Raw genomic sequence first — 25,513 nt, forward strand, 5'->3', positions numbered from 1 at the left:
GTAGCGACATTAAAAACAACGAACGGTTCAATTTTTCACCGGCCGCGCTCTGCGCTAATCCCGCTGGGGTCAATCCTCAGTGTGGCGACATGCTGAATTGAGAGTAAGCGAACTAAGCAACATTCGGCGAAACGTTAAAGTTATTTTTACCTTTAATAAAATCGTTGTAATTTAGTATGAGGTTACCTATTATTTGATGTGCTATATGCAGCGGTTCACTTGACGGCTTTTATAAACCGTGTTTTTTCAAACTCCGTTAACTTCAAAGGTGCATTTCTGAGCTTAACTTAAGTAACTTTCTCAGACACCGGTATTATAATTAACCCCATTTGGGAGATATTCAATAATGTACTTGGAGGTAATAAGGCCTATAGTAAGGCCTACCTGAAAAATAATGTACTTACAACAGTGTAACCGTCTTGGTTATTAGAGTAACAAATAAAATGATATAATTAAAAGCTTACAGCAATCCAGTACATAAATTATACCGTAAGTACTTCTTATGAATTAGTCTTATAAAAAATTCGGTTAATTAGGCCTATGATTGTGCATCACGCAATAAAACCTGTACGAAAATACTGAATCATTTTTCATGATTTCACACTTTTACGAAATCATAAAGATGGACATAACCTACCAGGCCTAAGTATGTTACCTTGGTACCCGATTTTTCTTTTAATTGTAGTCATATTCTGACACATGAACATATTTTATTTGCATATTCGTCTAAATTTACAAGGAGCTACATTCTCTCAGTTTAAATAAGATCTACATTTAATAAATAACGATTTTAAGCGATTTGAAGTTAACTTATTAGGCCTTATTACCCTCAGGTACATTAATGTATTTTTTCTGATAAGGCCCCTACGAGCGTGTACTTGCCTTAGGGCCTGTTTATATATTGATTAGTGTTTGCTACTTAACGGAAATACTGTATCAGATGATCAATGTTCGAAATGATATTGATAATATGTCAAAGTTTTCAATTGTTTGGTTGAGTTAAATCATAGAGTAACTTATACTAGAGCGGTACTGTCATAGTAAATTTTGTAACCCCAGTAAATTTACTGCCATCTGTCGACACACTTTAAAACTAAAAATAAATATTTATAAAAATACGATAAATGTATTTAAATATGGATAAATGATTTTTTTTATTTGCATTAATTATTTTTTCGAGAATCAAATTTTCTTGATTTTCGAGGCACGTTTTTTCCTTAAGACTGTATCCATCTATTACGGAGTTATATCTATCTTTGGTTAAATATACCCAATACCCGTGTTACAACAACGCTATTACTTATGCAGCATTTAAGTATAGGTGTTATGAAAAAAAAGTATGTATAGGTATTAATAAGCATACCTGTTAAATATCTACTAACGACTGGGTCTTACGAGGGTAAACTGCTTTGTTTATGTAGAGATGGATGTAACTTTTTTACATTTTTGATGAAGCCTGAGTGATCCACACCAGAATAACCCCCCAGCGTTACGAAAACTAATTATCCCCCGCTTCGAAATGATAAAGCAAAGCCGTCGTATGGGATAGGTATTTTTATTCGGGACAAAATGAAATTCCCGAACGCACTCTACACAAAGAATAATATACCTTATTAGAACCATATAAGGTTTAAATTCGTCAAAAAGTATGTGCTGGAATGGTGGATATACAGTACAGAGTTGTGGAAAAAATTTAGTACTGAGTATAAAATAATCCGGGTATAATCTCGCCGGGTAGATCCCATTATTTTTGATCATCCCTCTTTTGTTCGTATACAGATGAAGGTATAGGATGAAACGGAATGTAAAAAAGATCGGGTTTTGTTTTGAGATTGTTTTTGTTTTTATCTTGATATCGTTGAAAATGAATTTGAATTGTCGTACTTCTATCGCAAGATATTTTTATAAATGAAAGAAAAAACTCCCAAAAGGTACGTGGATCATAGTTGTAGTCCTGACTTATACACTATACTGGCCAATTCTTGTTTTAGTTATTAGATCTCATTCCAATATGAGACTGATATCGTCAGGTGGCAAATGGCAATCAAAACTCACTAATTACCACCTCAGTGAAACATATAAGTAACAAAATAAGGTCAATTTTTGTTTAATTATTTTTCAGTAATTAGTGACTTTTGGTTGTCACCTGACGATATGATACTGATCTGTCAGTGTCAAAAGTGTTCAGTTCAGTTCAGTTCTTGGTTATGGCATCTATCCATTGGGACAATTTTGCCAGCATCAAGGTTGTGGGAGCAGAATTTCAGTATCAGAACTTGATCTAGTCCGTGTAGATGCTTGATCGGTTGAAGAATCTAAACTACTATAGGAATAAAAATAGAAAAAAGGGACGACCAGAAAAACCAATAGGAACTATAGAAAGTAATGAGCCAACTGCCAGGATCAGGTTTTTTTTTTTAAGGAACATTACAGGAAAGTTTGGGTAAACAAACAGGTAAAAACTTTTGAAAGGAGCTAGAGCTTGATATTAAAATCTTTCATAAACTTAGCAAGGACATAAACAAAGGGAGTGTTAACCAAAGTAAGAATATGGTTTATGTTAATAGGACGCTGAATATAGTCAGGAAGAAAATCATAAAAACTGGCATAAGTATTAGGACAGTTAAAGAAAATGTGATCAAGGGTGCCTTCCTCCAGGCCGCAGTTACATAATGAATAATCTAGAACACGTTTGTTGTATGGGAGCCCCCCTTAAATATTTATATAATTATTCTGTTTTTAGTATTTGTTGTTACATTACAGCGGCAACAAAAATACATAATTTGTGAAAATTTCAACTGTCTAGATCACGGTTCATAAGATACAGCCTGGTGACAGACGGACAGACAGACAGACAGACAGCGGAGTCTTAGTAATAGGGTCTCGTTTTTACCCTATGGGTACGGAACCCTAAATAGCCTTAGAAGCTGAAGCAAGATTTTACCCTGAATGACAACTGGCGATGAAAGACCTAGCGGGTTGAAAACAGTTGAAATTTTCACAGATGATGTATTTCTGTTGCCGCTATAACAACAAATACAGGCTCCCATACAACAAACGTGATTTTTTTGCCGTTTTTTGCGTAATGGTACGGAACCCTTCGTGCGCGAGTCCGACTCGCACTTGGCCGGTTTTTTGTTCTAACTGACAGGCCGATATCGTCCGGCGGACTGAAAGTCAGTGGACCACTTTACCAAAGATAGATATAACTCCGTAATAGATGGATACAGTCTAAGGAAAAAACGTGCCTCGAAAATCAAGAAAATTTTATTCTCGTTCAGAGGGCGCTACTAGCTTTGGCCGACTGTCGTATAGATGGCGTTGACGGTTTCGTTAGTTATTTAACAATTTTAACGCATATCAGTGAAAGAACATAGGTCAAAATCATAAAAATAATTAATGCAAATAAAAAAAATCATTTATCTATATTTAAATATATTCTATCGTATTTTTATAAATTTTTATTTTTAGTTTTAAAGTGTGTCGACAGATGGCAGTGAATTTACTGGGGTTACAAAATTTACTATGACAGTACCGCTCTAGTATAAGTTACTCTATGACTTTACACATACTATGCCTTAAACATTTTTTGACAAGTTTTGACTATGACATTGTTTACAGGTGGCCTACCGCGAAGAGAAAATCGAAATTTCGTTATCTGCCTCTCTATCGATCGAATATGCAAGAGTGATAGAGAGGCAGAAACTGAACTTTCAATTTTCCTGTTTTGCGGTAGGCCCTGTGATTGTGCTAGTGACGCCCTCTACGCAGTTTTGCGTTATATTCCCTATTAAAACAATATTTTTTAAGATCAAGTTTTGTAAATCAAGTATAATCCCATTTTATTATAAATATACCTATATACTGGTCGGTTTTTTTTTTCAAATATATGCTCCGTACAAAACTTTGTTCAGGAGCACTTATGGGATCACTACTTACTTGAAAATTTTCTCATAGACCGTTTGACATAAATAGCTAAAATTTGAAATAAGTAGTTATTTTTTTGTACCTATGTAGGTATACCTATACTTTTAGGTATATTGAATAGACGTCTGTATACCTATTCTTATTTTTTATGTTTTTTATGTTCTTTCGAAAATCACAATTATAACAAAAGCTAAGTTTCCACAAATAAAACACACCTTATTGTCTCGGAGACCCGGTTTAAATTTAATAAATAAATGTTTATTACATTAATAATAAATGCATTTTACCTGCATCTTCAATGTGTTGTAAGTTAACTAATTGAATTTTCTTATTATTTAACTATTTAGTTTTAATTTCGAATTTTGAAACTAATTATAAGTAACCTTTTTCCATATAAGTTAATGGATAAACACAAAACCATTAATTTATCTAACTCTACAACAACAAACTCAATAACAACATAAGCACCGCCCAGTCATCTCAGAGCCTACATACAGAAAACACCGTATTAAATTGCTACGGTAAATGCATTCGCACAAAATCCATCAAGAATCATATTATTGCGTTACCTATACAAAGTGATTGTCACTCCGGACACATGGCGTCAGGGGACGGTGGGCGGCGCTATCGAAACCACGCCTCTAGTCGCCGATAAGGCTCAAATCTCAAGCGAATCCCATCGATTCTCAACCTTAAACACGCTTAAACCAAGTTAAAGGCGCGTCGAGTGTGTTACTGGTTTAAAACACACTAGCTCTCCGGAGCGCTCGCACGCTCCGCGGTCCGGCGTTCGGATTTCGAATTTGGAAGTTTCTGTGCTAATGTTTTTTTAATTTTTTAACCGGGACGATGGAAGTAAGTGCAATGCCGCCGATGCCGTTGGACTTTTCTATGGTGAGGAGTGGCTCGCCTGGCGGCAGTCTCAGGGAGTCGCCGAGAAGTGGCTCCAATAGCGCCTTTAGAGTTGTCACCCCAAAGGGTAAGTTTATTTTTGAACTTAAATAAGTACATCAGTTTAGTTTCTACTATTACCTCTAAAAGTGATTTACATGTCAGATTTCTAAGAAGAGTTACCTACCTAATTCATGTAAACAAAGCTTTTATTTTACTTAAGTAAGCTTTAAATTACAAATTAATGGGTAAATACTTCAACTCTTAAGAATATTGTTCTCGGAAATTGTGTTAATATAGATTATTGAATTAGATACTTCTCCACAAATACAGTAAGTACCAAAATAACGTAAACAATCTTTTGACAGATCAAAATAAGGCTGTAAAATTTTACAACGTAGATTTTTATTGATAAAATATCATGTTTATTTTGTAATTACTATTTTAGTTAATAATTAAGGAAGTATTTTAAGGTGGTTCGACTAGGTTACCCAAAGCTTAAACCCCGCTAGATGGCGTCACTTTCGCAAATTTTCAGGTTTTATTTTTTTGTGGAATAGTGTTGGTATCTGTATACTTAAAAGTATGTTTAGCGCACTCTTTACATAAATATTGAACTATTATAATAAATATTGAATACTTCATTAGTGTAAAAAACACTTTTAAAGTCGACAGAGTGTTTCTGTCATGCTATTTCCTACTATTACTCACACATGCAAACAGTGTTTGCGTGATTGCTGGTAGTAGACAATTTCATGCAGTGTAAGTATGCTGCAATGGCGTTGCGGTATGTTCGTGGAAATACGTGCAAGAGGATTCGGGTTCGAGACTGGTACGTCAGGGGTACTTTTTTTTGTCCTTTTAGTGTTATCTTATGTTTCTTATACCTTCTATTCTTCGAATTCTTGTCCGATTCCGATATAACCGAAATATATTTCAGTGATATCGGAAACGGCTCTAACGATTTCGATGAAATTTGCTGTAAGGGGTTCGATCTAGCTAGGTCTTATCTCTGGGAAAACGAGCATTTTTGAGTTTTTACTTGTTTTCTTTTTCTCCCAGATATTCAGTATTATTAATAAATTTAGTTTATAACGTTTTATAAAAATATGTGACGTTTTGAACTAAAAGGTACCACATTGTCGGTTGTCGATTAGGTTGATTTCATTTTGAAGCTTTATGGAAATATTACAACAATAAGTAGGTACCCGTTTGGTTGAAAACGCCACATATATTGAAAACCTGACTTTCACAAATCTCACCTTTTTGGGTTCTTCCAACTCAGAAAGGATGGAGAATACTGACGATTCTTAGTAGCACTAGCCCAAGGAAGTCCAGGTTTGTAAGTGTCAGGTATCAGTTTTTTTTAAAGCGCTAAATATAGTTCTACAAGTAAAGCAATCCCTTACTGCCCAGCCTCTATAGTATTTTTCAAACTGGAATGGTACGATGATAGATTTCATCTCCATACAATTTATAACCTAATAATGCCAAATGTTGCATAATTATATTGAATTGAGATCTATCATCGTACCCTTGCAGTTTGAAATAGTTATTTACGATACAAGTGCGGAAAAGAGAAAATTCGAAACGAGTGGCGACAGATTAAAACACGACCGCAGAGTGTTTTAAACCGACACGAGTTGCGAATTACCTATTCGCACGTGTATCGTACAACGTTTTACAGTACATATGGCCCTTTAAACTTTCGACATATGCATGAAAAGTGCTCTTTACGCACTAGGGCGAGAAAGTTGCACCATATGTACTGTAAAATACTTTTTAGTACATATGGTGCTACATATACGTTACCGCCCTAGTGCGGTAATTAGTACAATACGTGCATATGTCGAAAATGTAAAGGGCCATAATTATGTACTGTAAAACGTTGTACAATACACGTGCGAAAAGGTAATTCGCAACTCGTGTCGATTAAAACACTTCCTTCGGTCGTGTTTCAATTTATCGCCACTCGTTGCCAATTTCCTACTTTTCGCACTTGTATCGTAATGTACTAATAATAAAGTAGTAATTGTAAAATAAAATTAAAACTTTTTTTATATATTTTTTTTTGGATTCAAGTAGGTACAGTGAGTAACAACATTGCATGGCCTTCTAATTATAACTATTATAGAAAACGGGATATTTATCATGTTTATTTATATTATTTATTTCTCGATATTTTAGCCGGTCTTGCAAGACCAATCGTTGTGGAGATCCCTGGGGAGGCCTATGTCCAGCAGTGGATGTCTTGTTGGTGTAGATGGATTCACACAACAAATGAAATAACATTTTTTCATATTTGTTATCCGTAGTTGTCCCTGTACCTGAAAGAAAAATAATATCATGATAGCATAAAATCTCTAATGTTATAGGAAGAAAGATGAAGCAACAATATGGATTCTAATAAAGTTATCATTTACTTACCTAGTAATAATTGTGTTTTTCATTCATAGACAAAATTCCATAATTTTCATCCCCAGGAAATGTTTTATTTTACTTTATTGCAGTGAGGATGTCCTGATTTTTTCTGGCTAATGAAGGAAAACATTTTATTTCCAAGAATGCCTCTTCATTTTGCACAATACCTAAAAAAACCTAGAGTTAGTGACACATTGACTATTCGGCAACCAAAACAGTAATAATTACATTATATAGGTATTGTTCACTGCTTATATCTACCATTACGGAAGAAGTGAGAATTATTTTCTAAAAAGATCGGCACGAGAAAATTACAATGCACAATGAAGGAATGAAACTGTACCTACCTTACGAAACTTCACCATCATGAATTCCGCTTCAATTGAGTCTGAATTTTTCTGGATTTTCGCGGACCAGAACACCGATGATTTTTGTAACTTGATTTAGACGTTGCTACATATATTATTATACTCTTTGCGTTGCTATCATTTTCAATTTATACAAACAAATTGATGTCACAATAAACATGACCCTATGTGTCAGTGTCAACACTGTCAAATAAAAATGCACTAAACATGACGGCACTGCAAATCCTGCCAGGACGGCCAGGCAACGTCGCCAACGTCATAGAGTGGCAACGCCGCACGCAACGTATTTGTACACGACATTTGTGACACACACATACGTAAAATTGATGAAAAAATTACGTTGATTTATGTATGATTTCTGTATGAAACAAAGTTTTTCTATTAATTTAGCGCAAACGAATATTCGAAAGTAGATAAATGAGCAAATATTTGTGTAGTAATAGTGTGTAGTGCCTTAATTAAAGCAGATTGAATTTTGTATGAAAATCGAACCACCTTAAGATTCTACTACACAATCTTAATCTTAATCATGATACCCACCTACATATCTACAACAGAGGTGATAGGGTACACTACCGCTCATAACTATTTTATTAATTTTTTCCATACAATTGTGTACAAAATCGACTTTCAGGATTATACCGCTAAGTCGCAGTCGGGTAACAGTTTTTTGTGGAGTTTACTTTTTTAATTTTAACAGACATATTATCGAGCTTCAAAATGATATGTAGAATATTCGTGTACATTGCCTATTTACCAAATGGCAAGCCTAAAAATTCCACAAATCGTTTTTCAGTACAATATCGTTTTATTTTATATGATCTAGTACATAAGGGTTTTTTTTAATCGTTGCATAAAATTAACTCGAAATTTTAAAGGATGTCTTTGGCAACAATTTAAGGCTCAATATAATTACCTAAATAAAAATTCAATCCAACATGTAAGAGAGTCATTTGCCTGCGATCGAACAGTATGATTTTGAAAATATTTTTTGTATACAATTGTATGGTGAAAATTGCGGGTGCCTAAATACTTTTGAGCGGTAGTTCTACACTACTTCCACTCTACACCTACCTACTATATAATATACATATTATGTAATACTAGAACAATTTATCGATAAGATAATCCGTACAAAAAAGCTTAAACATTTACCAACATAATATTTTTCACATATAGTTTCAATACATCTAAATATATTTAATTAATTATAGGTAATTACGTGACATAATCGGTTTCATTATTTTATTTGATGAGTAACGATTGCGGTAGCTGCGGACAATATTATTTATTGTGTATTTATAAATAGTATGTACAACAAAAACAATACGTACTTACCTAAATATCGAAATATCGGGATCTCACAAATAATACAAAAGGTAATCACATTCTATATCCCGGTCAATATAAGTCTAATACGTACCTAGTTGCGTATATTTCTATATTATTGACACAAAAATTTAACTTTTACGATTTTTATTCATTATTATTCAAAACGACGGGACTTCATCGCGTAAACTGAAACCTTTCGAGGACGGCGTTGTCCCCGTGGTCTCGGAGAAGACCCGTCGTTGTGAATAATAATGGACAGAAATTAAATACAATGATAAACCAGACAAAAATTACCGTATTTAAATGAACAAAGTATCGGATTATTTAATAAAACCATTTAAATGAAGCACATGATTTAGCAAATATACATAATATATACATTAGCTATTGTGGTTAGTTGTTATTCGAATTTCGTACACATATTCATACAGGGTAATGTCGTTCATGCTATTGAGGGTATGATGGTATTTGATATACTAAGTAAGTTATATACCTGGTCTGTTGTACTAAGTTGACAATTGTCTGATTTAGTTTATCAAAATGTTAATTCATAATATATCTTGATCAAAAATGAATTTAATACCTAAATAGTATGCATTAAACGCGGAAGTTTAGACTTAAATAAAAATTTATCAAAAAAGGAAACAATGTGCATAATCCGAATAGAAAAAAAAACTTCACTAAAAGTAAATATAAACTTAAATAGTTTCATTAATTGTAAAAGACTATAATGGACCTGCTTACTAAATTCGAACATCTTCCGCTGTAATAAAAGGACTAAAAAAATTTATCTACCACATAATTTTAAAAATTACCCCCACAAGGATTCTAATTGGTCAAAGGCAGTCCGATACTAATACCGATACCAGTTCCTTTGTGCCCTGATACCCAATGCAGTTGAAATTTTAATTTCCAATTTTCATCTGGGCAACTGATGAGTGTTCTTTTTACCCCAGCTCCCCCTTTGCGCCATTCTTTTGATCGTCGATTTGAAATTGGTAGCGCTAAGGCGGGCCACACATTGGATACTTTTTCAATTTAAAAATGTAGAAAGGAGCCCTTAAAAAGTATTTGGAATGTAGGTTACTTACTACTTGGGTCGGTAATTAATATATACAAAATGTTTTTTATCCGGATTATTTTTTATCCGGCAGCATCGAGTTCTCGACATGTATCAAGCAACCTCATTCTGGTAAAACACTTTTATCTGTATAAATATTACATTGTGTAAAAAACCGGCCAAGTGCGAGTCGGACTCGTGCACGAAGGGTTCCGTACCATAACGCAAAAAAACGGCAAAAAATCACGTTTGTTGTAATGGTACGGAACCCTAAAAAATTTGGTATCTTGAAATAAATGTCATAAAAATGCTTGATTTGTAATTTTCGGGTTAAGGTTTTCCCGCAAAAAAAAAACTGGAATGTTGGCGGACAATGATCCAATTAATATGTATTTATTTTTACAAAAATTATCTTCATTTTCTCTTAGTCTTAATAGGTAGGTAGGTATACAAGTAAATGGTGCCAACGTGAAAACAACACTTTTTTACATAAGATCGGTAATCCTCACGATTTTTAAATAGAATGAAATAATAAAATAATGAATATACTTAAATGGTCTATTATCCATATTTTCCAAAAATAAAAACAAAATAAATCTCCGTATTACATTGTCAGTCGCAATGAAACATAATACAGAATATATTTATAATAAAATGGGATTATACTTGATTTACTAAACTTGATCTTAAAACATATTTTTTATAGGGAATTTTATATTACGCAAAACTGCGTAGAGGGCGTCACTAGGACAATCACAGGGCCTACCGCAAAACAGGAAAATTCAAAGTTCGGTTTCTGCCTCTCTATCACTCTTGCGTATTCGATCGATAGAGAGGCAGATAACGAAATTTCGCTTTTTGCGGTAGGCCACCTGTAAACAATTGATGCCATAGTCAAAACTTGTCAAAGAACTTTTTAAGGCATAGTATTTGTAAAGGGGCCCACTGACTATCAGTGCGCCGGACGATATCGGCCTGTCAGTTAAAACAAAAAATTGACAGTTCCGAACAAATGACAAGCCGATATCGTCTATCGCCGATATGTGGACTTTATTGACGACCGGTCTGGCCCAGTGGGTAGAGACCCTGTCTGTAAAGCCGATGATCCTGGGTTCGAATCCCGGTAAGGGCATTTATTTATGTGATGAGCATAGTGTTTTCTTTATATCTGTATTTCTCTATATAAATATGTATATCGTCGCCTAGCACACATAGTAGGTACAAGCTTTTCTTAGTTTGGGGCTAGGTTGATCTGTGTAAGTTGTCCCCTAATATTCCCTATTGTTGTAGCATATCGTTAAACTCTACGATCACTTTTTTGAACTTAATGAATGACCTACGGTTTCTGAGAAATAAGGTTATGGGTGAAATGGAATTTGATTTAATTAAAATTAAAGTTTTCGGCAAAATGTATGAAAACATAGTCTTGTGTTTCAAAGGTACCAACCGAAAAAAAAATGTCCTGCCATATTCAAATCCAATCTTGCCTATTACCTTTACTTATAAGAAATATATACTAGTTTATTATTGATCTTAGTTAAATACGTTCATAAAATAGCCATGACCAACAAATAAAATAATTTAATAACTTATAAACTACGACTACAACATTTAATAATCCATCACTTAACATAAAACTAATACACAACAATATCTAAATAAAAATAATTATAGGTACACAAAAGAAAACAACAGCCCCAAAAATATATTATAATCAGCACCATCATGTTATTTCACATATGGTAATACTTTTAGAATCGATAACCTTACCATTATAATGAATCTAACTTGAAGGAATTACTAATTCCTTCAAGGAATCTAAGAACCTACGAGTACGTTTGGTATAAATGCTACAAACCTTAATTTTGTCCAACCTACCGTTCAGCGTATTTTACATGGACTCCATTATTCTTTGACAGACACACAGCCCTTTATTCCTACAATTAAAAAGAAAATAATATTAACTTCCTAAATACAAGTGACAATGACATTGACATTGCTTTTAAGTTTTATTACATCTGCATATATTATTGATAACAACTAAGTACCAAAATATATTATTGAATATATAATACAAATGCATATACATTTTCACCTCTAAATTAAATAACTAACTTATAAAACTTAAAAACTAAAACTAAAAATAAATAAAACATCTTAAAATAAATAACTAAAAACTATTCCCCTGCGGCATGGTGCCGTAGATGCTGGCAGCATTTCCTCGCTGTATCGCAATGCTTACTCTTTGTGCGAGGAAGCTGCCAGTTCTACGATCACCGGTGACGTCTATTATTCTTTTAGCCAATTCCTTAAATACAAGTTATATACAATCTCGCTTAGAAGATTACGCGAAAAACAATTAATATCGAAGGAGATGTAATAGGGCCAGGCTGCGCCATCCGATCCCGACTAATCGGATTGCGATCGAACATCGACCGCTGACATTGATTTTAATGAGATTTCTACATATTAATAAGTAATTGTGGTTGCTTTTATTGAAATCTCGAGGTATCAAATTACTTTTCACATCAGGGCACAGATATTTGTTCCTGGGTTATAGGTGTTTTCTGTTTTTTTTATACCACGGCGGTGGCAAACAAGCATACGGCCCGCCTGATGGTAAGCAGTCACCGTAGCCTATGGACGCCTGCAACACCAGAGATATTAAAAACCTAGAAAGGAGCCCTTAAAAAGTATTTGGAATGTAGGTTACTTACTACTTGGGTCGGTAATTAATATATACAAAATGTTTTTTATCCGGATTATTTTTTATCCGGCAGCATCGAGTTCTCGACATGTATCAAGCAACCTCATTCTGGTAAAACACTTTTATCTGTATAAATATTACATTGTGTAAAAAACCGGCCAAGTGCGAGTCGGACTCGTGCACGAAGGGTTCCGTACCATAACGCAAAAAAACGGCAAAAAATCACGTTTGTTGTAATGGTACGGAACCCTAAAAAATTTGGTATCTTGAAATAAATGTCATAAAAATGCTTGATTTGTAATTTTCGGGTTAAGGTTTTCCCGCAAAAAAAAAACTGGAATGTTGGCGGACAATGATCCAATTAATATGTATTTATTTTTACAAAAATTATCTTCATTTTCTCTTAGTCTTAATAGGTAGGTAGGTATACAAGTAAATGGTGCCAACGTGAAAACAACACTTTTTTACATAAGATCGGTAATCCTCACGATTTTTAAATAGAATGAAATAATAAAATAATGAATATACTTAAATGGTCTATTATCCATATTTTCCAAAAATAAAAACAAAATAAATCTCCGTATTACATTGTCAGTCGCAATGAAACATAATACAGAATATATTTATAATAAAATGGGATTATACTTGATTTACTAAACTTGATCTTAAAACATATTTTTTATAGGGAATTTTATATTACGCAAAACTGCGTAGAGGGCGTCACTAGGACAATCACAGGGCCTACCGCAAAACAGGAAAATTCAAAGTTCGGTTTCTGCCTCTCTATCACTCTTGCGTATTCGATCGATAGAGAGGCAGATAACGAAATTTCGCTTTTTGCGGTAGGCCACCTGTAAACAATTGATGCCATAGTCAAAACTTGTCAAAGAACTTTTTAAGGCATAGTATTTGTAAAGGGGCCCACTGACTATCAGTGCGCCGGACGATATCGGCCTGTCAGTTAAAACAAAAAATTGACAGTTCCGAACAAATGACAAGCCGATATCGTCTATCGCCGATATGTGGACTTTATTGACGACCGGTCTGGCCCAGTGGGTAGAGACCCTGTCTGTAAAGCCGATGATCCTGGGTTCGAATCCCGGTAAGGGCATTTATTTATGTGATGAGCATAGTGTTTTCTTTATATCTGTATTTCTCTATATAAATATGTATATCGTCGCCTAGCACACATAGTAGGTACAAGCTTTTCTTAGTTTGGGGCTAGGTTGATCTGTGTAAGTTGTCCCCTAATATTCCCTATTGTTGTAGCATATCGTTAAACTCTACGATCACTTTTTTGAACTTAATGAATGACCTACGGTTTCTGAGAAATAAGGTTATGGGTGAAATGGAATTTGATTTAATTAAAATTAAAGTTTTCGGCAAAATGTATGAAAACATAGTCTTGTGTTTCAAAGGTACCAACCGAAAAAAAAATGTCCTGCCATATTCAAATCCAATCTTGCCTATTACCTTTACTTATAAGAAATATATACTAGTTTATTATTGATCTTAGTTAAATACGTTCATAAAATAGCCATGACCAACAAATAAAATAATTTAATAACTTATAAACTACGACTACAACATTTAATAATCCATCACTTAACATAAAACTAATACACAACAATATCTAAATAAAAATAATTATAGGTACACAAAAGAAAACAACAGCCCCAAAAATATATTATAATCAGCACCATCATGTTATTTCACATATGGTAATACTTTTAGAATCGATAACCTTACCATTATAATGAATCTAACTTGAAGGAATTACTAATTCCTTCAAGGAATCTAAGAACCTACGAGTACGTTTGGTATAAATGCTACAAACCTTAATTTTGTCCAACCTACCGTTCAGCGTATTTTACATGGACTCCATTATTCTTTGACAGACACACAGCCCTTTATTCCTACAATTAAAAAGAAAATAATATTAACTTCCTAAATACAAGTGACAATGACATTGACATTGCTTTTAAGTTTTATTACATCTGCATATATTATTGATAACAACTAAGTACCAAAATATATTATTGAATATATAATACAAATGCATATACATTTTCACCTCTAAATTAAATAACTAACTTATAAAACTTAAAAACTAAAACTAAAAATAAATAAAACATCTTAAAATAAATAACTAAAAACTATTCCCCTGCGGCATGGTGCCGTAGATGCTGGCAGCATTTCCTCGCTGTATCGCAATGCTTACTCTTTGTGCGAGGAAGCTGCCAGTTCTACGATCACCGGTGACGTCTATTATTCTTTTAGCCAATTCCTTAAATACAAGTTATATACAATCTCGCTTAGAAGATTACGCGAAAAACAATTAATATCGAAGGAGATGTAATAGGGCCAGGCTGCGCCATCCGATCCCGACTAATCGGATTGCGATCGAACATCGACCGCTGACATTGATTTTAATGAGATTTCTACATATTAATAAGTAATTGTGGTTGCTTTTATTGAAATCTCGAGGTATCAAATTACTTTTCACATCAGGGCACAGATATTTGTTCCTGGGTTATAGGTGTTTTCTGTTTTTTTTATACCACGGCGGTGGCAAACAAGCATACGGCCCGCCTGATGGTAAGCAGTCACCGTAGCCTATGGACGCCTGCAACACCAGAGATATTAAAAACCTGTACACTCCTTTTTTGAAGAATCCCATACTGTAGCCCCTCGGGAAAACCTCGGCAGGGAGCTCATTCCACAGCCGAAGCGTACGCGGGAGGAAATTCCGTTTAAGTGTTTATTTATTATATATATCGTTGTCTGAGTACCCATAACACAAGCCTCCTTGGACTTACCGTGAGACTTAGTCAATCTGTGTAAGAATGTCCTATAATATATTTATATGAATTTCATGTTAACATTTTTTTTTGTACAATGAAGTGATTTACTATTACTACTACTACTACTACTATTTATTTATTTATACATATTTATTATTTATACCTAAACCGGCATAAGGTATTACATGAAAACTAAGATAAGGGAAAAAGTGCAATTTATTCTATGGGATAATTTAGTGCCAGTTTAGGTACTTAGATATTTATTATTCATTTCATGTGAATGTGTGTTTAAATGTACAAGTGATAAACAATTTAAAATTTCAGGTTTTTCCTGTATTCGCTAAAATATTAATTCTTATTAAAGCTCTTTTTTTTAACGTGAAAATTTTCTAAGTAATACTTGTATACATATTATTATAAAACATTATGTATGTGGAATCTATCTCTAGGTAGGTACCTATACAAAAACTTATCTTAATCGGTTCAGCGGTTTAAGCGTGGCGAGGTAACAGACAGGCAGAGACAGGGTTACTATTTTATTAATAATAGTAGGGTCTATAGTTTTTTTAGCATTAGAAAAAAAAAGTAAACAATCTTGGCATGTTTTTTTCATTAAAATACGCTTTTAAAAAAGCAAAAGAATGTTGGTAATTTTTTTAATTTATAATTTCTTTATTAAGATAACTAGGATCCATTGGGGTTAGGTACATGGTGACTTAAAATCTATTGTTAATATTTAAAATACTAATTAAATTAAATTAAATTAATTTAAAAATTTACAATAAATTAAATTAATGGATTTTTTTTTACAATAAATTAAAAATAACTTTAGACACAAACAAAACAATAGATTAATAAATGATCGTATATGATTTAGAATTGTTACATATTTGCCGTGACTTATTTTTCATCAAGTGTTTTTTAATAAAAAGACACATAATTAGTCATTACCGGGTCTAACGCAGCACACCACCACCGCTACCACAACACACCGCACCGCACCGTGACCACAGCTAGTGCAACCTAGTTGAAACGTCAAAAAAAAGGTAAAATAATGAAATTTAACCGCGTTAGACTCGGTAATGACATTAATTATATGTGGTAAACGCGAGAATTTAAAGTGTGTATAAAAAAACATGTCAAAATCGTTTACCTTCATTCTAACGAAAAAAACGAACTAAAGTAGGGATTTCATTGCGACCTAAGAAAAATAGTTGGTGCGAACTACCTATACTTCGTTTTATTTAGCATTAAAAAAAAGGTAAACAATCTTGACGTGTGTTTTTAATAGTAACTAGTATTTATGAAACGAAAATACATTAATGTGTAATTTATCAATTTTATCAAATATGCTATACTATTATAACATTTAAAACTTTCGCGGTTTGAACACATATTAAATCACATGAGGATGTTGTGAGTGTTGTGTGTCGGACTATTGACAATAATTAACTTTTATGTGTAGTGGGTGGTTTGAAAATGTGATGTCTACCTCAAACTTTAAATGCACTTTTCGTGGGGTAGTCACACAAATCTCTGTTTTGACATTTTGCTGGGACGTCAGTTAGCCGCGACCACGACCAGTGAAACCTGTGTCGAAACGTCGGTAAATAAAGGTAACAAAATAAATTCGCGATAGACCCTTTTCTAAATGTGATTTAATATGCTATACTATTGTTACATACTTGCTGTGACTTACTTTCAAGTGTTTTTCAATAAAAATATTGTTAACCCTCTTTCTAATGCTAAAATAATGTAGTGTAATATTTACAACCCCGTAATTATTCCATCATACTAAAGCATACCTAATGAACTCTCTAATCTCTAAATTATTTAGATTATTGGTAAGGAAATGAAAAAAATGGTTCATTATAAGAATAGGCCGATTCGATAACTTACAAACAGGAAAACGGAAATAGTTACCGAATTTATATCAAAAGAAGTCAATTAACTATTTAAATATCGACCGGAAACTGGATAAAACTTAAGATTGATTAATTAACATTGTTAGAACACCACCTTATTATGAAACAAATTATTATTTTCTGTAATTATAAACTGTAAAGGGGCCCACTGACTATCAGTCCGCCGGACGATATCGGCCTGTCAGTTGTTTGGAACTGTCAAATTTTTGTTCTAACTGACAGGCCGATATCGTCCGGCGGACTGATAGTCAGTGGGCCCCTTAACTATAATTATGTACTAAGCGCGATGCTTGGCCTAACATATACGTAATATATGTGTCATTTTCAATCAAAAGGGTACTTATTGTCGGTTGTCAGTAAGGCGCTATTTCCATATAGCTTCAATTAGAAATCAACCTTATCGACAAGCGACAATGTGGTTCCTTTTGAAAACGTCACATATTTTTAAATACACTTGCTCGTAACGTGGAACTTATTGAATCGCTTTTAGGCTAATAACCCTAGATGTTAAACACGCGTGCTTTTTAGGGTTCCGATATTATAGGCTACGGTAACTGCTTACCATCAGGCGGGCCGTATGCTTGATTGCCACCGACGTGGTATAAAAAAATACCACCTAATATTGCATAGAATAAAAAACCGGACAAGTGCGAGTCGGACTCGCCCACCGAGGGTTCAGTACAAATTTAATTTTAAGTATTTGTTGTTATAGCGACAACAGAAATACATCACCTGTGAAAATTTCAACTGTCTAGCTATCACGGTTCATGACATACAGCCTGGTGACAGACAGACAGACGGACGGACAGTGGAGTCTTAGTAATAGGGTCCCTTTTTTACCCATTGGGTACGGAAACCTAAAAAATTAATTTAACCGGTTTGCAAGACTAAAGCCATCCCATAAGTGCTCCGTGAACAAAGTTTTCTACGGAGCACTAAACATTTTTACATTACGTTTACGGAACTCTCTTTCTTATAAAAGGAAATAGAAAAAGAGCTCTACAAATATAAGGAAACATTATTAAGATTTGCAGACGTTTACGTCTGTGGCCAGCGTTTACAAATCTTAATTTTTTTAATAAAAAAAAAACACTTATAAAGTTATTACAAACCACTGATTTAAACTTTCACGATTTTTACTCATTATTATTCACAACGACGGGACTTATGTTACGCGATTAAGTCCCGTCGTTGTGAATAATTATTACAAACCGCTTATAAAATGTCCGCCAGCATTGTAAAAAGCATTCCAAGCTCCATAGTTCCTGATTTCGCCATGTAATCCCTACCGGCCGATCCGTCATTCTGGATGGAAACCTAATTTGGCAGTCGACTGTCGACTACACGTCGTGGTAACCGAATTACCGGCGCGTAGTGCGATTACAGATAACCGATTTACGCTACTGCCAATCTTTGTGCTGCGACATTTGCGACGTGTATGATTTGCGCTACTGATTATATTGTACTGTGACATGCGTCGTATTATGTTGCATAGTTATTGTATTATGTTATTTTTGGACCCGGGTATGTCCATAAACTACGTCCGGACCCGGGTATGTCCTTAAACTATGTCCAAAAGAGAGGTATGGGCACTGCGAATGACATCTCGCTTTGTGTGGTAGGGCACAGGACAGCGGATGTCGTTCCAGATCTAGAGCAGAGCCCAACTGGGGAAGTACCTCCACCTTACAGAAAACCGCAACCAAATAACACTAGACCCTACTAATAGTGTTGTGTTCCTGCCGGTGAGTAAGGTTGCCAGAGCTCGAGGGAGAGGAGTGTTAGGGTCGGCAACGCGCATGTAACTCCTCTGGAGGTACAGGCGTACATAGGCTACGGAGACTGCTTAACATCAGGCGGGCCGTATGCTTGTTTGCCACCGACGTAGTATTAAAAAAAAAATGTGTTCAAGTAGGTAATCATTATTTCTACATAAATTCTGCTTAAAGCGATTTTGTAATGAAAACATACCATAAATATTTCAATTCACAATGTTTAGCAATCAGCTAGCTCAAACTTCGGCCTCGCACGAAAAAGCGCCACGCCTTAGGCCTTTGGCTCTTTGCGGATCCATTTCGAAGCTCTCTGTCGACCCTGTGGCCCACTGGTTTTAATAATCTATTGTGAATTTTGCATATTTTGAAACAATGAATGTCTTTCTCTAAACAATAAAATCAAAATCACAGAATTTAAAGATGTTTCACGTTAAAATCACATCACAGATGACATAAATATTCAGAAAGTATAGGTAATTTTTCATTACTATGCCTCTTTTCTTCGGTTTAAATATCTGTCATTAAATATTCTTTTTTAAGTGGAATAATTAAAAGTTTTATCTTTTTACGACTTACAAAATTTAAGATTCCAGTTAAAGTAACTATAAGAATGAAAAACATTAAACTAAAAAAAAATGCCGACAGTGAGCACACTATTTCAAGCTTTCATTGCAAATCGAACACTGGGTAGGGGTGGCCTAAAAACACCTGTAGATTTTTTTAAAAGTGCATATTGTAAATTATCAACAATATGCACTTAAAAAAATTGTTGATAATTTTAACATGTTGTATCAAATAAAACTATTAAAACGGATTATATCGCGTATATTTAATTTACGACGAACGCTAAATTACGGTTAATTAATTAATTTACGGTTCGAAACGTCGGGATGTATTATAAATTCAATATACGCGATATAATCCGTTTTCATTCTTTTATTTCATGAGTAACTATCGCGGTAACCGAAGACAATATTATGTTGTATCAAAGCTAAAGAAGAATATTTTGAAAGATACACGAAATTTCAGTTAAATGATTGAAGTTTTAATTTTTAATGACATTTTGTAAAAGATGTGTAGGAAAATATCCTAATTTTTTTGTCGACGTATTTTTGGGCTATGTTAAAATTCGACAGTCAGCCGGTCGCCAACTTTAAGATTTGAATGTCACAAGCTATGATTAAAACAAATCGAACAGAGCCCCAGCAGCCACGTTACTTAACAGTTTATTTTGATCGCACATGTGCTGCGACAAAACGACAATTAAATCGCAAGTCCTTGACTACATCCGACGTCCGGTTCCCACACTCAAGCAAATACACGTATGGTAAAAACTTATTAGCGATTAATTAGAATTTAGCTTGAAAAATAATATTGCACCAATACGTAAAATAAAAAGCTACAAAGGGACCTTGAAATTCAACCTTGATTTTCCTCTTTTTCTTTCTCTCCATATAATCATTTAATTCACAGAATAAGAAAGATGTTTTTAATTACGTACGAGTATCATCATCATCAGCTACAACAAATTGGCATTTTTAAGCAACTTTCTTTTCGACTGCTATTGGCAAGAATTTTTTATCGAATTTTTAAGAAGATGATTTTAATGTTATGATCTCAACCTTGGATATTAACAAGTGAAGGCGAAATCCCATTTGACACCTTTAGTAGTGCCTTTCGCGCGTACAATAAGCAATATGTACAATAAGCGCGTGCCATAGTATTGAAAAGAATATCAAAAAGATTTTAAAATCTAAATACCTACAACTGCAAATGTAGAGATTTAAACATCATGAAAATGGAGAACAAAAAAAAATGGCTTGCTCTAAAATAAATGTGTCGTTGCCCCACGCGTTGACAAAGCTCTTAAATCGTAATCATGTAATCATGCGCTCCGCCACAAATATAAATAATTAATCCGTTGAAGTCTCATCTGAAGGGATTGCCGCGTGTGCCCCATTAGGATAATGACCCAGAATCTTTCCGGGCACGGAATTTACAATGACTTTCGCACGTTAACAGATTTACCCTGTTCTGTACCCTGTTTTATCGATTTTTCGACGCCTTTATGTTACGCTGGCCGTCACAAATCCTGAATCTTAACCGCTAATATGTCACCATATTGACAAGATGAGAAGCGCTGAGACCTGAGACCGCCCATGAAGTAAAGTTGTCTTGCCACGTCTGAAGATAGTGATTTTCTGATATTTTTAAATAGATACTACAACTGTAGAATTTGCGCCTTTTCTTTTCGACCTGACTAGTAGATAAATACCATTCTAAATAACTTAATCGTATGATGGATTATCCAGATTTACAAGGCAACTGTCAATATTTAACACCGCTTGATAGTGACTTATTTTGTCATTATCACACTATGACGTAGATAAACCACCATACGAGTATGACCACCATAACGTACAGTTACAGTTATATAAGGTACCTTCTTTTGCTGTCTGAAGACTACATATTATTGTTTAGAACTGTAGCTTCTCACTTCTTTTTCCGAACATAATGACCTGGGCCAGTGTATACCCGCTGATTATTGCTCAACCCGAGTCATCCACGATTTGACATTAAATCTTAACCTCATTAGAATCTTCCGCCGCCGGCACTTCAGAGCGGCCGCTCTAATGAATCATGACCACCAATTGGATTGATTGTCTATGCCACGGTACTTTTACGGTCTTTGGCGGTCGTAAATATCGCATATGTCAGTCACAACTAGCAAAATTATGGGAGCACATTGAATCGCAAAAATATCTGCTTTCAAGGTCATTACTAATTTAGATAAGGATTTGTCTTTGGTTTTTAATATATGTAGTTCTTTATTAAAAATCTACTCATAGACTTCGGGAGTGCTATTCTCGTAGTTTTCGCGCCATATCGCGCGTGACTGTATTACCTAAGGGCCTGACACTCTATGATAGAGAAAGATAGTCTTATCTTATTGCGATTCCTATAAGAAGAAAGAGAAAATAGTGCCATGATTTGTCCTTATCACCGACCGGGTTTTTTTTTCATGGGCGGTTTATGGCAGCATAGGTAGGAGGCGATGGCGAAATACCGAAATTTATAAGAGTGAAAGAGAAAAAGGATTATGCTGCCATACATTAACCTGTCAATACATGAATATGTCTTTCTCTTACCCCTGGTCGCTCGGTTTCATGTCTATAACTACTATACATCTATGGTATTACCGGTCGATAGTATCGACTCGATACTCGATACTTGATGGACGCTGTCTTATAATAATATAATTAGTCACGTGATTAATGGCTAATTTTTTTAGCTTCTTGGTGCATTTCAATAAACTTATGACGTGTTATGATCACATTACATTTAATCCAGCCAAAATAAAACGCTTATCTCTTTTAACCCTACGCGTGGCAAACTTCCGCTGGAATGTTTGTTTGTTTAATATCTCTAAAACGATGTATGCCACCTGAAGGGTCAATGTTCTTAGTTACCTATGTGGCAAATTGGCAATGGTGTAATGAACAGCATGGTTAAGTTCAAACATTCATTCATTCGTTAAGACTTTACTTCTACCTGCACCGGGAACCTTTTTTATTTTCAAACTACCTATACAGTTTTTTTTACGTGTATGAATATATTGATATGCTGAAGGTCTGAAGTGCGAAGCGCAAAATGTAATTCTATCTTGTTTACGACTGACCCCAATTGGTCCAGTCGCACGGGCATTAGTATCATATGTGATTTTATTATTCGCTCTTAACAATCTGTTATTTATCGTCATAAAAACTGGGCTCAGAGTAGGACATATATTAATTACGTTTGCCATCTTGTGGGGCTAAGTGTGTCCTATATTTTGTCATCGCAATAGTATTTTTTTAACCCTTTAATATTTTATTTATTATTAAATATTCAATTACATATATAACTAAACTATAAAACTTAAATTAAAACCTAAATCTAAAAATAAATAATGCTAATCTTAAAATAAAATACTAAAACATATCCCCCTGCGGCATGGTGCCGTAGATGCTGGCAGCATTTCCTCGCTGTATTGCAATTGCAAGACTAATTCTTTGAGCGAGAAAGCAGTATTTCGCAATAGTTGGAAAACATGTCAAATAGTATATAGAAAATACTAAAAAAAAAACCTACATATTGCGACTATTAAAAAATTCAATTTATAATATTTTTATGGGCTCAACACATCTCTCCGTATGTATGTGTATGTGTGTGCAAGAACTATACAATTCAGTAGAAATTATTATTACATTTATTCGGGAATGATTATTCGCTATCCTCCGGCTATCATAATCACATGGCGACCCTGTCGCACGCAGCGTTCATTGCGTATCGAACAACAAAATAGTATTTTATCGCAAAACAACGCGTTCGGTCAAATGAAACATCGGATAAAAAATATTACGAGGCTGCGATAGGTTTCGGCAAATTCCGGTTCTGAATACTACAGACTTGATCTTGTCAATTCAAATGTTAACAATGCAGCAAGCGTTGCGATCTCCGTCTGTCATGAACACCCATACTATCCATACTAATATTATAAATGCGAAAGTCTGTCTGTCTGTCTGTCTGTTTTACCTCTTCACACTTAAACCGCTGAACCGATTTAGTTGAAAATTGGCATAAAGATAGTTTGAGTCCCGGGAAAGGGCATATAGTAAGTAGTTCTTAACTCCACGCAGACCAAGTCGCAGGCAAAAGCGAGCTATTTAAAAAACTCGCTCCTCAAACCCCAGCACACAGCGAAAACGGCAAAGAAACAATTGCGTTCAATTGAGATTCCGCCCTGAAAACATTCAATCTGCACAATTAACACCTCTTAACCCGCTCCTCGATCGCACGGCAATCAGCACCATGAATTAATCTTTTTATACCTATGGAGTTTCATACATATTATTCATTTAATTTTTGCATTGAAGGTCCATTACTTTTTAACTATGAATATATTTTTGTTCAGAGAGTTCTGACTCAAAATATTAAACAATGAGAAAGCTAAGTCTCATAAAGACCTTTTTACAAATTCGAATATACAATGTAATAATATAGTCGTTTACTCGTACTATAATCTAGTATACTGTAATATACTATTTATTTCAAATTTAACTTGAGCTCTTCACATTACAATCAAATCAATCAATATCTGGGGGACCGAGCTTAGGTCGGAAAACATAAAAAAACTCAAAAATATGCATTTTCCCAGAGATAAGACCTAGCTATTTATACCGGGTGTTTTCTGTAACAGGAGCATTAAATTAAACTGGAGGCTGTACTCCTCAAACTGACCAACATTTGTTCAGCAACTTTAAAAAATAACTTGTGTTTTGATTTTCATTACACTTTAAAGTTTATTCTAAGACGCAATGTATTGCAAAGTTTGTTATGTTTAAAGGGTGACAAGCAACGCCAAACACACAGATGGCAGCGTACATTGAAAATAATATTTAATTAGTATGAAAAAGATATAATCTAAAAATTTCATAAGTTGCTGAACAAATGTTGATCAGTTTGAGGCGTACAGCCTCCAGTTTAATTTATTGCTCCTGTTACAGGAAACACGCGGTATTATATATTATATATATCTACCTATATGTTTCGCCCCCGAAAACCCCCATATAGCAAATTTCATCGAAATCGTTAGAGCCGTTTCCGAAATCCCCGAAATATATATATATACAAGAATTGCTCGTATAAGATATAACTCTACCATAGATAACCAGCTTGTGTGGTCACATAAATAAAATGTATAGAAATTTGAAGTAGTCATACAAAGAACATGATAGGCGGATGTCACAATATTTGCCATTCTCGCGTATCAAAAATTCGCACATCTAAATTTATTTGCATAGCAACCGTGACACCAATAATTCGCCATAACAAGCCCATTCATAACGAAAAATCCTTTGCCAAGGCCGGTCGTATTCACACACTCGCAGACTGGAGAACCACGATTCAATTTGCTAGTAGATCTCACTCGGGTCAATTAAAGTAGCAGATGACAAACTGCGTGACTAATGCTGTGGGCGGCCGTGGGAACTACTCTAGTTTTCTTGTCTAGTTTATTGGTCTGCCTGCCGGTTAATCTGATCGGATCAGGAGGACGTAGTTCCTATTAGAATCTAGAAATCTAGATAATAGCTAAGTGTACTATGGACTGTCTTTAGAAATGCGTGTTTGTACGTTTGTACTATAACCAGAGGGGGTCTAGCCAAGATGACGTATACCTAACAACGACAAACGAATAGAAAAAAAAAGTGTCAAAGTTACAAATCCAAAAAAGTCATCTGACTATTTCCATACATTTTATGT

The 25,513-nt window shown here is 34.4% G+C and overlaps 1 protein-coding gene across 2 annotated transcripts in view; it reads left to right on the top strand.

The window, feature by feature from the left end:
* Nucleotides 1–4,742: 4,742 nt before the first annotated feature.
* LOC134740469 (zinc finger protein Gfi-1b) overlaps nucleotides 4,743–25,513 on the top strand; it is a 97,520-nt gene continuing 76,749 nt past the window's right edge. For both annotated transcript variants that reach the window (XM_063672927.1, XM_063672928.1), the window contains exon 1: nucleotides 4,743–4,906. In XM_063672927.1, the coding sequence (XP_063528997.1) occupies nucleotides 4,777–4,906 (130 nt within the window). In that variant the 5' untranslated portion in view covers nucleotides 4,743–4,776. The remainder of the gene's footprint in view (nucleotides 4,907–25,513) is intronic.

This window comes from Cydia strobilella, chromosome 4, assembly GCF_947568885.1.
Source record: "Cydia strobilella chromosome 4, ilCydStro3.1, whole genome shotgun sequence".
NCBI classification, from domain to species: Eukaryota; Metazoa; Arthropoda; class Insecta; order Lepidoptera; family Tortricidae; genus Cydia; species Cydia strobilella.